Here is a 14,453-nt window from a genome sequence, read left to right on the forward strand (position 1 = left end):
GCTCGATGTTCAACTCGCGGTCGGAGATTCCCTAGTACTCATACTCAACTGTTCAGGAGGTCGTCTATTGTGCCGCTCTGAAACCTGACCTGACCCTGACCCATAACTCCTGCCCCAACCGTTGACCCGTAGCTATATGTAAAATTTCAAGCGCGGGACTCTAGGATTATACAGGCGATACCGCCCTAGCCAAAATATTTTTTATAAAAATCTGAGTAGATAGAACGGTAGAGTAGGTAAACGCTGACCGGCGGCAAGCAACATCCGACTCTGTTTTTGACTCCTGCGCAAAGGCCTAATCTAACTATACATGTAAAAGAAATTGGAACTAACCCTACACTAGCCTAAATATCCTGAAGCCAGTAGCACCATAACAAACCACAGAGCCCTCAACATCGTCACTAACTAGTCAAGCTTGCGAGAACTGGACTTCTCTGCTTTGCTTGGTTACTTGGATGAACAGCCTCCGCCGACCTGGAGTAGACACAGCAAAGCGCAATTTGGGTCGGGAAGATGGAATCCAGGCACTATAGCCACCGGCCAAAGGCCGGGTTTTGAGATTTTTAGTATCAACTCGAGCTCTCTTACAAAAAGGTAAACTTACCTCCAGCCAATAATGTAGCGCGGGATCCTGAGGGCCAGGACCCCATCTCCCTCAAATCCCTAACTGGTCTTAGTTGTGTTTACTCCGTGTTGGTCCCGGCCGATCATCCAAGTAGCCCAGGCAAAAGGGGAAAAGATCCAGTTCTTCTCCAACAGGACCTAGTTAGCGTCGCCGGAAGACACGCAGAATGCTTGGGCTCTAGCCACAGAAACTTAGGCAAACCATCCACCTCTGGTAATCATTTTCTAACCCCCCCAATAGCCCCCCTAGTAGCGTACCATCGGCCTGAGGCTTTCACTGCTGTTCCCCCTAATGAATTTTTCGCTTTTTCCTCAAGCCTACAGCTTCGTCTCAGTGGTGGTTCTTCATTGTATTTATCAAGGTGTTGAGGTTCGATAATCTGAGGCAGATTCTCCCGTTCTTGTATAAGATCCCGAGAGGCTCCGGTGGCATTTGAAATCTTGGCATGCAATCGACCCTTTAGGCGAGCTTTCCTTGATGACACCTCTCCGTCGTTCGGTGCGCCACCCGCCCCAGATCGTACCTTTCCCAAAAGTTTCTTTTGAACGAGTTTTTTCTCCTTACGTTTCTTCATCCATTCTTGTTTCTCTTTGTCCTCTTTGATAACAAAATCGATTGCCGCTCTTGCTTCCTCGGGTGTATCCATGACCGTTGCGTCCGAGAGGTTGCCTTCATCCTCTGGCGTATCTGTGACTGTTGTTTGCAATATGTTGCCTTCCCCCTCACGTGACCGATCCTCCTGATCCACCACCACATGTTCCGGCAAAGAGGAGTTTCCCAGAACCAACAGGGTTGTGTTACCCTTCGTCCCCTGTATTCGCCCCGTTAGCTTTCTTCGTTACTTCCTCATTTGCACAAGTGATGATTACCTCCGTTGTGTGTTCTGGTACCCCTTTCATATGCCGAGAAGGGTTTTGAGACCGATTCTGGCGGGGTTTTGACACCCCACCATAATTCAATACACCCCGTCCCCCAGATCGTACCTTTTCTCCAAGTTTCTGCGTACGTTTCTTCTGCATACGTGTCTCCTTCATAATTTTCTCCTTCATAATTTTCTCCTTTATAATTTTCTTCTTATAGAATTCATCCTGCATGTTGTAATATTCGGCGGGGTCCTCTCCTGCTCTTGCTTCCTCTGGCGTATCTGTGACTGTTGTTTGCAATATGTTGCCTTCCCCCTCACGTGACCGATCCTCCTGATCCACCACCACATGTTCCGGCAAAGAGGAATTTCCCAGAACCAACAGGTTGTGTTACCCTTCGTCCCCTGTATTCGCCCCGTTAGCTTTCTTCGTTACTTCCTCATTTGCACAAGTGATGATTACCTCCGTTGTGTGTTCTGGTACCCCTTTCATATGCCGAGAAGGGTTTTGAGACCGATTCTGGCGGGGTTTTGACACCCCACCATAATTCAATACACCCCCCGTCCCAGATCGTGCCTTTCCCGTGGGTTTCTTTTGTGTACATATTTTTTTGGCGCCTTTGGGGTGTTTGGTAGAGTGCTCTTCTGCTGCGTTTGCTTCCTCAGGCGTATCGATGAACATTACGTTCGACCTATTGCGCTCATCCTCCCCATTCCCCCCCTCCTCATCCCCCCCACCCCCCCCACCCCCGCCGCCTCCGGTGTTGAGTCAATTACCATGACCTCATCCTCCTCATCCGCCGCCTCCGGTGTTGAGTCAATTACCATGACCTCATCCTCCTCATCCGCCGCCTCCGGTATTGTAAGTACCATGGCCTCATCCTCCTCATCCGCCGCCGCCTCCGGTATTGTAAGTACCATGGCCTCAGCCTCCTCAGCCTCCGGTATTGGGTTAAGTAGCATGCCCTCCTGCCTCTCGTTAAGGGTTTCATTGCGCCAGTACATTCTGGCTTCCGACGCATTATTGTAGGTGATCTCTTCAGTTGGATTGGTGTCAGTAGCAGTAGTAGTGACAGTGGCGGTGGCGGTGACAGTGACAGTGGCGGTGACAGTGGCGGTGGCGGTGTTATTGTCTTCCTGGATCTCGGGACCACTTTCCCGCGCATCCTCGGAGCTTTCCTTGCGGGTTCCGGTTAGAATAGGAGCAGTGGTGGTAGTGGTAGTGGTAGCTCCACCGCGTGTGGTGTCTTCGCCAATCGTAAGACCGCTCTCGCCCAGGATTCTTCCTTGTTGATAGCTTCTATCGCCTTACCACAGTCAAACTCTTCTTTTGAAATAGTTGCGGTGGCAGTAGCGGTGACAGTGACGGAGGTGGTGGTGGTGTCATCGGAGATTTCCTTGCCGGCGGATTCTGATAGCTTATTGTAGTTGGTGACTCCGGTTGAAATAGGAGCAGTGGTGGTTGTGGTGGCAGTGGTAGCTCCGCCGCATGTGGTTTCTCCGCCAATCTTAAGACCGCTCTCCCACGCCTTGTCCCAGGGCTCTTTGTTGATAGCTTCGTCCGCCTTATCCCAGTCAAACTCTTCTTCGCCAACCTTAAGACCGCTCTCCCACGCCTTGTCCCAGGGCTCTTTGTTGATAGCTTCGTCCGCCTTATCCCAGTCAAACTCTTCTTCGCCAACCTTAAGACCGCTCTCCCACGCCTTGTCCCAGGGCTCTTTGTTGATAGCTTCGTCCGCCTTATCCCAGTCGAACTCTTCTTTTGAAATAGTTGCAGTGCCAGTGGCGGAGGTGGCGGAGGTGGCGGTGTTGTTGTCTTCGTGGGTCTCAGGATTACTTCCCCGCGCATCCTCGGCGGTTTCCCTATAGATGGCTTCTATCGCCTTATACTCGGTGATATATTCTGTGGTCATTGTGGGCTCAGTGGGACTCATGGCCCAGGTGGTAATAATGGCCTCGGCGGTGGTCTCAGGGTCAATAACATCTGGACTATGCAAATCTATAGAATCATCCGGACCATCCAAATCCATAGGATCATCTAGACTATCCAAATCCATAGAATCATCAAGATCCATTGGGACTGGTACATAGACAGGATTATTGTTAGGCGTAGTGGTTGGTTTGGGTAGAATCGTTTTTAGGGATTGATGAGGGGGGGCGAGGTTAAAACGCGTTTTCTGGGCTTGAGGATGAGTAAGCTTGGGGTTTGGGCGGAATGCAAGCTTATCGCGCCGGTGGTACTGGTGGTACGGTGATGTATTTTTCTCATCGCCCCAGTTACGGCCGGTACGGTGTGTGTGTGTTCCGGGGAAAGGGCTTCTGGTCTGATCAGATGTAGCAACAAGTTGGTAGCTCAGTGCGGGCATTCGGCCATTAGGGACATTGTTGGCATTAGTAGCAGCAGTAACAGTACTAGTAGCGGTACCAGCGATAGTACTAATAATCCGCCGTTAGGGAGCTGCTTAAGGTGTGGGTGGGGTGTACTTACGCTTGATGCCGGCGGCGAAAATAGACGGAGAACAGAGAGGTGATGGAGACGACCAAGATGGGGAACAAAAAGAATATGAAGAGTAACCAGGTAAAGAGTAAAAACGGACTGAGTTCGCTATGTATCATCGTTGCTGGAGGAATAGTACCAAAAATGCTAGGAATCTCTGGGAAATTCATTTTTGGGGGGTAACTAAAGTTAAATACCTGCTGTACTGGAATAATGAATCGAACTGGACTGGAATATTGGGCTTCGGATTGGTCAAATGCTTGTTGAGCCTCGACCCGACAGACCCATTTTTGCCACGTATTACCGGCTTCCTGCCTCCCACCTATTAGATTTTTGTCCTCAGGTCACGGGTGGCGCATTCACTAGCCCAGGAGAAATGCTTCGCTTGTGAAGAACGGTTTGTGACCCTTGTAGACTGTGAAGTCATTTGAATTGTTTCTAGGTACAATCATCGCATAAAGTATAAACTATGGCGTAAAGACCTATCCCCAATGCCAGATCCCCCAGTTATAGTAACTATGGTATGCTACTAACCGCGCTCCTCTTACAAGGTTGATGACTAAGGAACCCCCCCACCTAAGAAAAAAAGAGAAAAATTCCGGACAACACAAAGGAAAGTAGCATAACCAAGGAAAATAAACAGGACCCAGAGGCCCGGACCCTAGTACCCAAACTGCAGCCTGAATGGGGGGTAGAAAGTATGGGGGAGAGGTCTTTGGGAGGTGACCTTCGAGCTCGATATCCAATGAGTGCGCGGGAAAGGCCCTCCCAGGAGAGGACCCAATGACCCTTGTAGACTGACACCACTCTGTAATAGTAACTCAACACGGCTAGGATTGATTTGGTTGTAATCCCTTCGGACTTGTGGCGATTCGTGGCTCACCACACAAGATTCATAGACTAACTAGAAGCGGCTGTCGGCGGTGCAAAATTGAGACTCGTAATTTTTTTGCGTTTCCGGACTGGACTGGTCTGCTACGAGTAGTGCTTTAAACAATCGTCGTTACATAGATTTTGGTTGATCACGACGCCAATGGCCGTGATTCGCGGGAACAGACGAAGGGATGGGAGTCTCGGGTGGCACCAGTGTCAGAATTAAAAAATGCCAAGACAGTTTCGCTTTGCAGGTAGCGACCTAAATTAGTATTTTTCCCATGTCTATTGCTCCTCGTATTGAAGTATATATTTAGTACTACAGCTGGCTCAGGTCCAGTTAAGGGGCCTGTGTTTATTATAATATATAAGTTACTTATACTGTTAACTCCTAATCCCCACAATTTTTACTGCTTGAGCAAAGATCCGCCACTAGCGCCAGTCTACAACTCAAATTGATAACGAGAAAAACCCCAATTAAATAGATACATCCATAGAATCATTAGAAGAAAAAAAATTTTCGTATCTCAACAAGCCCACCAGTTCTGAAGGATAGCGCAATTTCTGACCATATCCAACCGCACCAAAACCATATTCATTGTGATCATATCCCCCTTCTCCAGAGCTAGAGGTGATGAAATTTTCATTGTGATCATATCCCCATTCTCCAGAGCTAATAGCGACGAAATTTTGATTCTTCGGAGACACTATTGAATGTATCGAATCGGTAGAATTCGGGGTAGGTGGTGGAGTTGAGGGAGGAGTAGGAGTAGGACCGGTACGCATGCAGGTCGTGCTAGGAGCCTGTGTACATACTATTTAGCACACTTACTAATGGGGGAGCAGCTGTTATAATACCTTGTGGCTAGAATTGGCCTTCGTTCTTCTACACTTGTAGAATTTCCTTCGGAGGGCTTCCTGTGATCTGGGATTACTGTTTCCCTTGTTGAATTCCTGCTGAATTGCCCCCCATTTTTTGTCTCCATACTTTGATTGAAGTTCCAAGATTTTTTCAATATCGTCTGTTGTATAGTGGTTGGATTTCATTGTGATGTCGAATTGATCTTAAGATCTTTGCCTACTGCTTTGGAGAAATGTTCTTATTTATATAGACTGGATTGCGCAAGATAGTGCAAGGATCAAAGCTTGTTCAGCTGGCCAAATCATGCATCGTTGATCCTGCGTGTATTATACCCAAATCTAGCCTGCGCGCTGTAGGAATAAATGCGTTTAGACCTATCAGAGTAGTCTTTTATCGAATCCCTGCTGCAGCGTAACGAAATTTCCGGTAGCTGTCCAACGGCGCTTAAAGCGTAAGACCTCAATCTTCGGTTCCGAACCTAAGAGTCTAAGACCCATGCCTAGACTACAATGTTCGGTTCCGAGCGCAGCAACTTGGTGGGAACGGGGTAACAGGACTTCAAAGTATCAATACCCATGTGAGCAATATCAGCCTATAGACCTAACCTTTAAGCTTTGGGCTTATAACATAAAAGCCTTACTGTTCCTATCAATCATCCCAATCGCAAATCCAAACCCAAGTTCAATCCAATACATCCCAATCGCAAATCACAAATCCAACTCCAAATTCAAGTCCATACTCACCATGACCAACGACAGGCAGTGGTCCCCCCACGAGATAGCCTACCTCTACTTTTATCTAAACCGTGGCATTACTCACGAGAATATTTCAAAGCTACTGGCTCTCAAAGCTCCCAGAGAACCCGGGAGAACATATGATGCAGTCCGCGCCAAGCTGAAGCAGCTTCGTAAACATTACCACCTTGACAATGAAGGGGGTAAAGCTGACACAGCAAAGGTATTGGAATATCTCTCTCTAGCTCTACATATACTAATTAGAGTGTATAAGGTACATGCCCACCTTGAAGAGCATATGAATATCAATAACTTTTCGGTCGATGAAAGAAAGGATCTTGATCCTGAGAGGGAAATTACCATGGAGGAATATAAAGTGATGGCCATGGGCTTACACTAGCGTGATTTAGTAAGTCCTTCTGAAGTAAATTGATGTCCCCTAAACTAATGATTTGATTTGGACACGACAGTAATCTCATCTTGTTGTGTACTCTATAAGCTTGATCGTATTGTAAAGAATGACCATAATATTTTACTAAATGTACTTTATCTGCTATCGATATAAGCTTCCTCATTGTAATCACGAAGCCTTTCTATTAGTTAGAACTGTGTAATGTATAGGCAAAGAATTACTCCCGAGGTAGAGGAATTCCGTTCCGGGAAGGGGCTGACATGGATGAACAAAAATTCACAGCTATAATTAACCACTATATAAACTCATGTACCTGCGGTGCCGGAAAGTGATGCAACGCTTGACCTAGCAATGCCGAAATATACTCAGAACTTACAAAATGCTTGAGCAGGATAGATTTTTAGTCATACCCATGATAAATTAGTTTCTAGAATAGACTCTGCTTCTAAGTTGCATTAGGTTTGCTCCATATTCTATTAGCTAGTTTGGTTGTTCAGAAGTATGTACTATTTGATCGTTGCATCACTTTCCGGCACCCCCGGGTTCATGTATCAGCCTTGAACTCCCAGAGCTTATGCGAGCAATTGCAAGGGGGTTAGTGTGAGTATTTTATTTAGAAATCAGAATTAATATAATGCAACCGCAGTCTGGACCGCACTTGTGTGTATATATATATATATAATAAAATAATATCTCGCAGCTTGGCTGTTGCTTGACGTGACTGTTTCTTGCCATACTTGGGGTCCCTGTTCGTCAAGAGACGTGATCCGCCTGTGACTTCCATATTCAGGGACCGTTTATTTTGGGGTGGTCTTAATTCGGGTCATTGGAGCAGAAATATGGCCAAAGGGGGCGGAAAGTGGGCATAGGAGCTCAGAGTTGGACCTAAAGCGCCTGATGCAGGTATATCCCACTAGGCGCAACGTTTACATTGTGCTTTATAAATGGGGCCAATCTAGTCTCCTTCCCAAAAGGAATCAGATCAGGATCAACGATAACGTTATTGTCATGTCTACAAAGCTCCGAGGTTGTACTATTTGTATAGATATGAGGCTTGTTCTTCTCCAAACACAGCAAGAGTTGACTGAACGCCTACAACAAATCAAAGTCTTACAACAACAAATCAAAGCCTTACAACAAGAGGTCAAAGTTTTACAACAAGAGATTGAAGAACTGAAAGACACAGTGCCCTGGCGTCGAATACGTACACTTCATAATCAAGCTCGAGCTGATCGCCAGCGGTTTAAAGAGGCTACTTTGGAAGCCATCTCCAAAATCTCTGACATACTGGGGGACTTCGACTTCCCTCAAGAAGCGGAGGCTGTGTCTTTGCAAAGGGTATTCGCGATTGCCATTAACGACGAGTAAACACATAGTAAGTGTTTGAACTTTATCTAACGGTGACTGCAGCTGAACCCTCCTTGGTGGTACTAATATATTAATTTCAATTAGACTAATTTCTAGCTAAGCAGGGCACGTGCTAGATCGGTGCGGTTCCGACAGATGGTTCGTTATTTCATTTGTGGTCTTTTGCTTGGTTTTCTTTTTTTTTGGTTTTTTTATTTGGCTTTTTGCTTGGTTTTTTTTTATTTGATCATTTTTTATTTGGTTGGTTCTTTTTTGGATTTTATCTTTCTTTTATTGATTGTACTCGACACCCAAAGAACTATGGCGAGCAATTTGGTAGCCGATATTTTTTAGATAAAATACCATGTTATACTTGGGGATGCCGGAAAGTTTGACCTGGCCTAGCAACTCGGAAAGGCACTCAGAATTTCAATTTTTGACACAACACAATGCTTGAACGAGATAGATATTTTAGTCATATGCATGATACATGAGTCTCTAGAATCGAGTCTGCATTTTTTCAGGTCATTGATTTGGGGTTTTTAGCGTGCAAAAGAACAACTTGTAACAAGAGACAGTAATAAAAGGAGAAGCAATGGCTATTCATATTAACTCTTACCATAACTAGGATCTCCAGCTTCTAAATTACCATATATTGGCTCCAGATTCTGTTAGCTAGTTTGATTGTCGAGGAATATGGACTAATTGATCGTTGTATCACCTTCCGGCACCCCCAGTACAAGTATTAAAATTGAGACATGCTAGGGAGGAACAAAATGCATGGGAAACACTATATACCTGCAGGTGCCCTCATCGCTTTGCTTTGTTCTATTTTGGTCTGAGGTTTTGTCACCAAAAAGGAAGGGTCAAAAAGCTTAAAGTGATACTCCGTGATTGAGTACACTTTCGCTGTTGTGGGCCGCTCGGGTATGCGCCTAACTCCTAGGCTTCCAGGCCTTTGACTCAAGCTACCGATCTTGGCATCCGTTGGAACTTACTATGCCGGCGATGCTGCCCTGTTAGAGTTACATGTTTTTTTCGCGCTAGAAGAAGGGTAGTTCCGCGCTTAGTTCCGTCAACACAACCACTACCTCTGTCAACACCTCTCTATTGATTCTGTTAGTGCCCCTCCTCTAAAGCGTTAACCCTTCGCCTCAAGTACACATTATCCATCAGATGAATCAATCACAAGCAGAAGTTGCAGACAAGCTCTTGCTTTCTGCTAGACAATCTTCTCTTAAATGTACAGCTATCGTTCGAATGAAGGCTATTAAATTTTTAAACAATGATCAATACGCAAGAGACCTTGATCGGAAGAACATTGAGAGGATTAAGAGAATTTTCGACACAGAAGGTTGTTTCCGTCTGGACAGAAGTAATAGTATACCAGTACTTGCCGATGAAGATGTGTTCCGACAAACTATAAACAAAGCAGGACTAGGGCCAGGAGTTGGACCTTATCTTAATCTCGATTTTGGAGATGACGAACTCCTATGCTTACACGGGAGACATCGGCTTCTAGCGGCATACGAATACCTACCTCCGATGGACCAGTTTTGGGTGGTTGATATCTTTGTCGACCGTATGTAAATGAGTTTTCCAGATGTCCGTTAAAATCAACTGACGTAAGATAGCAAACGAACAATTAAAAAGCCATGTTGTCCGAGATTTTACAAACTCCTTGAATATTAGTGATGGTGAGATTTGGCGACATATTCGGATGTGTACCAAGCTGGGTGATGATTCGGGGGAGAGGGAGTGGTGGTCACGACTTACAAAAGGAAAGGATCAGGATCTACATCAACTGATAAGACATCCTCAGTTTTGCCAGGCATTCGACAAACTCCTTGTGTTTCCGGGACTGTGGACTGGGCTTCAGCTGGGCTCCTTACATAGATTTCTATCTCTTAAATGCGATGAGGTATGTATAGGTTATGGCTCTTTTGTGTTGTAGCTTATAACAAGTTCTAATCAATAATAGGAAATTATTCATTATCTTCACCACATTTACCTAGTCTGGTCCGGGATCTTTGCAGGTTGTATAGATTTCCAGACTTTCACAGACTCTGATTCTGTGAGACGATTACAACTGAGGGCCCCCAACTCGTCGAGAAAGGATTTCCAGGAAATAACAGAAAATATGGAAAAGGGAGAACTATTTCCATCAATTCAAGATGTAAGAATCAGAGGGCTTATACTCCATAATATCCGCGCAACAAAAAGAATTATACCAAGCCTCTTTACATTTTTCGAGGACCTTAAATACCTTGAACCACTTGCGAATTCGATGAAGAAATTAATTGGGCCGATGAAAAGATCAACCAAAACATCAGTTTACAGAGAGTTTCAGCAAGTATTCACGGTACCAGCTACACGGCCCGCCGGCAGTTGCGACGAAGTAGTTGAGCTACAGTTGAGCGAAGGGGAGTTTGGATCATGTTATGGGAGCTTGCGAGAAAAGATGGAATTTGGGTATAGACAACTTTGGATATACGCGATGCGTCATTTCCCTGACTTGGTCTCTTTACCACCGCTCAAGGAGAATGGACAACCTAAGCCTATCATTAAGGAAGTTGATCCTGGCACCTTAATTCGATTTGCAGACTTGGCATACCGGTTTGGTTTCGATTCTCCAGCGATTCAGAAAATAAGATCGGAGAACCCCGATTATCAAATTGCTTTGGCGTTCCTACAGAGAACAAAACCCGCTGAGCTTTACATCTATGACCAGTCAACCTTAGAGTTGAACGCCAAGTACATCTCCCGAATTCTTGCAGCATTTGAAAAACGGGGTGGGGAGCCGCAGAATCTACAGGGAACCACAGGACAACACCTGAGTAAAGATCGTTTTGTTCGGAGATGTGGTAGACCTTTCGAATTTGATTACCTGAGAGATAAGAATAATCTTTTTATCCCCCAAATCAACGAAAATCGTGCTGGAGGTCAAGATAACGATATTTCTTCCTTTTTCGTGAGAGTTTCCTTTTATCTAGCGTTTTTCGGGTCAGATAATTTTGAGCTAATGAATGCTCAAAATTCTGAAATGGTAAGATTATTACTATTACACCTATACCTAATATAACTTTGGACCCTAAAAGCTAAAATAGATAACAGGACTTACAATTACCATCCCCGCAACTACCACCCGTTTCGAATTCCACGGCTACTGCACAGGCCGACCTAGAAACCCAAGTGCCTCCACCGCTCGCGGTGGCTGCGCAGGCCAATCCGGACAACCCAGTACTTCCACCACCCCTCGCGACGGTTGCTGTGGAGGCCAATCCGAACACCGAAGCACTGTCACCGAGTTCAATTGCCTCCTCTGAACAATACAATGTCTGGGAGGATGGAGATATATCCATGGAAGATCTTCTAGGGTCACCATCAGCGTCAAACCCTAGACAGAAGTTAACCCGGACAAGCCTGAAGGGGGCTGTAATGAGGGTTAGCTTAAAGCCTAATATTACTAGTAATGTCAATAATGTACGACTCAAGGTGTCAAGAACCGGTACGACTAAAACAATTTTTGATGCGAGGTTCAAATACTCTGATTCGCAGTCTAAGAAGTTTTTCATAGGCCAGAACCAACTTCGTGAACTAATGGTAGAAGCCGCAAAACAACAGTTTACGGTAAAAGATGGTAATGGGCAGATAATGGCTCTGCAGAAAGTGGAAGAAACCCTGACCTCTGGTAGAACGGGGGTTGTCACTCTCCAGAAGTAACTAATGAGGAGGTATTGTAAAGGTCTACTTGTTACATGCGTATGTTGCCAGAATCGGGTGGGATTATCTTGAGGTTGCCTAATGAACTACTAGCATGTATGATATCATTGTCTCACAAGTGCGGGTGTTATGTCCTTGTGTTCATTGGCGGTTAGGTCGATTAGGTTGGAGCCCGCGTTTAATCAAGCCATCTACGTAGTTTGTTATGTGAGGGAGGGTCAAACGCAGCTATCGCATGTAGTACAGGGCTTTTCCGCTGATTATTGGCTGGAGGATAAGCTCGCTTTAGATAATTGGAAGTTAGTTTTTCGCCAAACCCGCGATTAAGCGAGATCTTCCCGTCATATGGCCATAAATGGACCAACTACCATAATGGTGCTAGTGCCTAACCTAACAGTAACGTCATACATACATGTACTTCGGTATCAGGGATAAGTGAGAAGACACCACGATGCCAAGATTGCGTGAAGGGTGTCTTCTCACTTACCCCTACCCCCGAAGTACATCTACTGTATGTACAGCCGCATTGGGGGGTTGCCAAGGCCACATGCTAAACCACGAATTGTAGCCCACCAACAACCATGGCGCTCGCGCATACCAACTTATTGATAGGTATGACCGGAATAGAGAAATTGCAGCTCTCTCTGGCAATTGTCTCGAATATGAGAATTGAAAAGGGCTGCCTCGTGGGTTTGGCTCGGAGGTGCCAATGCGGCTGTACATACCTCCTTATTGACTATATCCGTGGGACGTCTAAATTTCAGAGACACCGTCTGAACCGAAGAAGTTAGGTCTGCTATTTAACAGTAACAGTAATCAGCTGGTATGTAAAGTCAGAAGCAGATTGAATTAGTATGACGCACGTGTTGTTTGGACCAGCAGAGGTTTTGCACCCGGCCGGATATCAGGTGCGCCGCGGGTCAGATATATTTTCAAGAAAGTAGCCTATCCTTTATGAGCTACATATTAGAATTAAGAATTTGTGCGGGCAAGGAGGCCGAGTCAGCCCTTTTGTACCTAATTTAGGAACAATTGAATCTGGACCCGTCATAAAAAGTTACACGACTTAATTCTATTCACCTGAACCTTAGAACTTGAAGGGTTCAAAAAAAAAATTCGGTTTAATTCATTAAGAATAGCTCAACTAGACTACAGTCGCAATTCGATATGCCGGAACTCAATTTGCTACCCCGTATGGTTTGCATGCAATCAATGAATTAAACAAAAAAAAAAAAGCTATCTCGTATGGTATGAAATTGTCTGATTCTTGGCACTACACATATGATACATGTATATATCATAACAAGACGTCGCTAACACTGAGTACAAGATAAAAGTTACTTTCTTTTTGATGAAATGAGGGTAGCCAATTTCTCAAATTCTTTCGCAATCCCAATAGTCCAGGGAATTAGCTGCTGGATATAGTGATCGAAAGCTCTCACTTTCTGTTCTAGGTAGCGTACCCTATCGACCCAGCATATATATTAGGCTTCAGGTTGCAATGATCATTACAGAGGCTATCAACCTACGCACCTTTCCTTCAAATCGTCAATCTCTTTAAGATCACTGGTATCAGGGACTTGAAGAGACTGGATTGGACTTGTCTCAACAGAAAAGCTTGGGTCTCGAGGGCCAGTGGCGTTGACGGTAGAATTGAGGGTATAAGAGCCGATGAGAGTAGAAGATTCGTGGAGATTAGAAGAACCGGGGATGGTCATGTCGAATGCGAAAGCGGTGTTTGGGTTATCCATCAAAATAGGGGATCGGAGCTGCTCCAAGTCCATCGGTGTACACCACTCGTCAAGAAGCTTCCGGAACTCATCGTCTGTAAAATCGTCTAAGGGCATCATGAAAGTGTTGCTATTGGAGGGTCCCTGGTCGGTCATGGCCTTTGAATTTTTGGTCGTATGTGATTGTGGATAAAGGCCGTCAGGTCATCCCCTGCTCTTATATAATATGCTAAGAATTTAAAGTAGAGATGTTCGGTTCCAGTGTTCGGGTCCGGTGTTGGAATGTTCGGTTCCGAAGGTAACACTACGGCATGTCGGTGAGCGCATACGTCTATAATCGGAACCGAATGAACACTCGTCATGACATCACGGAAACAAGATTCCTAGAGTTGGCGTTCGCCCCGACCACCCGAAAAACTGGGAAAAGCTTAGAAGTTTCAGTTAATAAAAGAGCGCCAGGATGCCCGCAGTAAGCTCATCACTCTCAACCAACACTACGAACCATAATGGAGAGAACCCGTGTGTTACCCCCCAATGTTAATAGATACTGGAACTTAAATCTAACAATTTGAAAGGACCAACTGCAGATCTACATACAACATTTTGTTGCCATCGGATCCAAGTCCTTGAAACCCAGCTTGACCAAGCCGAAAAAAGCTATCAGAGGCTATACCAATTATTCCAAACAGCTCGAAACGCAGAAGTCACATGTCGATCGCTGAGAAGCCAGCTCGAAGACGCTCTAGATGAAATCCAAAGAAAGGATAGGGTTATAAATAAGTTGGAGC

General features: G+C 45.3%; 3 protein-coding genes across 3 annotated transcripts; 1 reads left to right on the top strand and 2 right to left on the bottom strand.

Moving 5' to 3' along the window:
* Positions 1-842: 842 nt before the first annotated feature.
* LAJ45_04888 (uncharacterized protein) lies at positions 843-4,154 on the bottom strand (the record flags this gene model as incomplete). Its single annotated transcript, XM_046114464.1, has 5 exons — positions 843-1,436; positions 1,609-1,821; positions 2,265-2,734; positions 2,800-3,923; positions 3,976-4,154. 5 exons carry the CDS (start codon positions 4,152-4,154, stop codon positions 843-845), a joined length of 2,580 nt encoding a protein of 859 aa, XP_045972490.1.
* Positions 4,155-9,472: 5,318 nt separating this feature from the next.
* LAJ45_04889 (uncharacterized protein) lies at positions 9,473-11,935 on the top strand (the record flags this gene model as incomplete). The annotated part of the gene is made up of 4 exons (XM_046114465.1): positions 9,473-9,794; positions 9,847-10,133; positions 10,194-11,258; positions 11,327-11,935. The coding sequence occupies 4 exons, from the start codon at positions 9,473-9,475 to the stop codon at positions 11,933-11,935; spliced, it is 2,283 nt and encodes a 760-aa protein (XP_045972491.1).
* A 1,337-nt stretch (positions 11,936-13,272) lies between these two features.
* LAJ45_04890 (uncharacterized protein) lies at positions 13,273-13,821 on the bottom strand (the record flags this gene model as incomplete). Its single annotated transcript, XM_046114466.1, has 2 exons — positions 13,273-13,399; positions 13,469-13,821. 2 exons carry the CDS (start codon positions 13,819-13,821, stop codon positions 13,273-13,275), a joined length of 480 nt encoding a protein of 159 aa, XP_045972492.1.
* Positions 13,822-14,453: the final 632 nt, after the last annotated feature.

Source organism: Morchella importuna (assembly GCF_003444635.1).
Source record: "Morchella importuna strain M04M26 chromosome Unknown Morimp01GS012, whole genome shotgun sequence".
Taxonomy (NCBI): Eukaryota; Fungi; Ascomycota; class Pezizomycetes; order Pezizales; family Morchellaceae; genus Morchella; species Morchella importuna.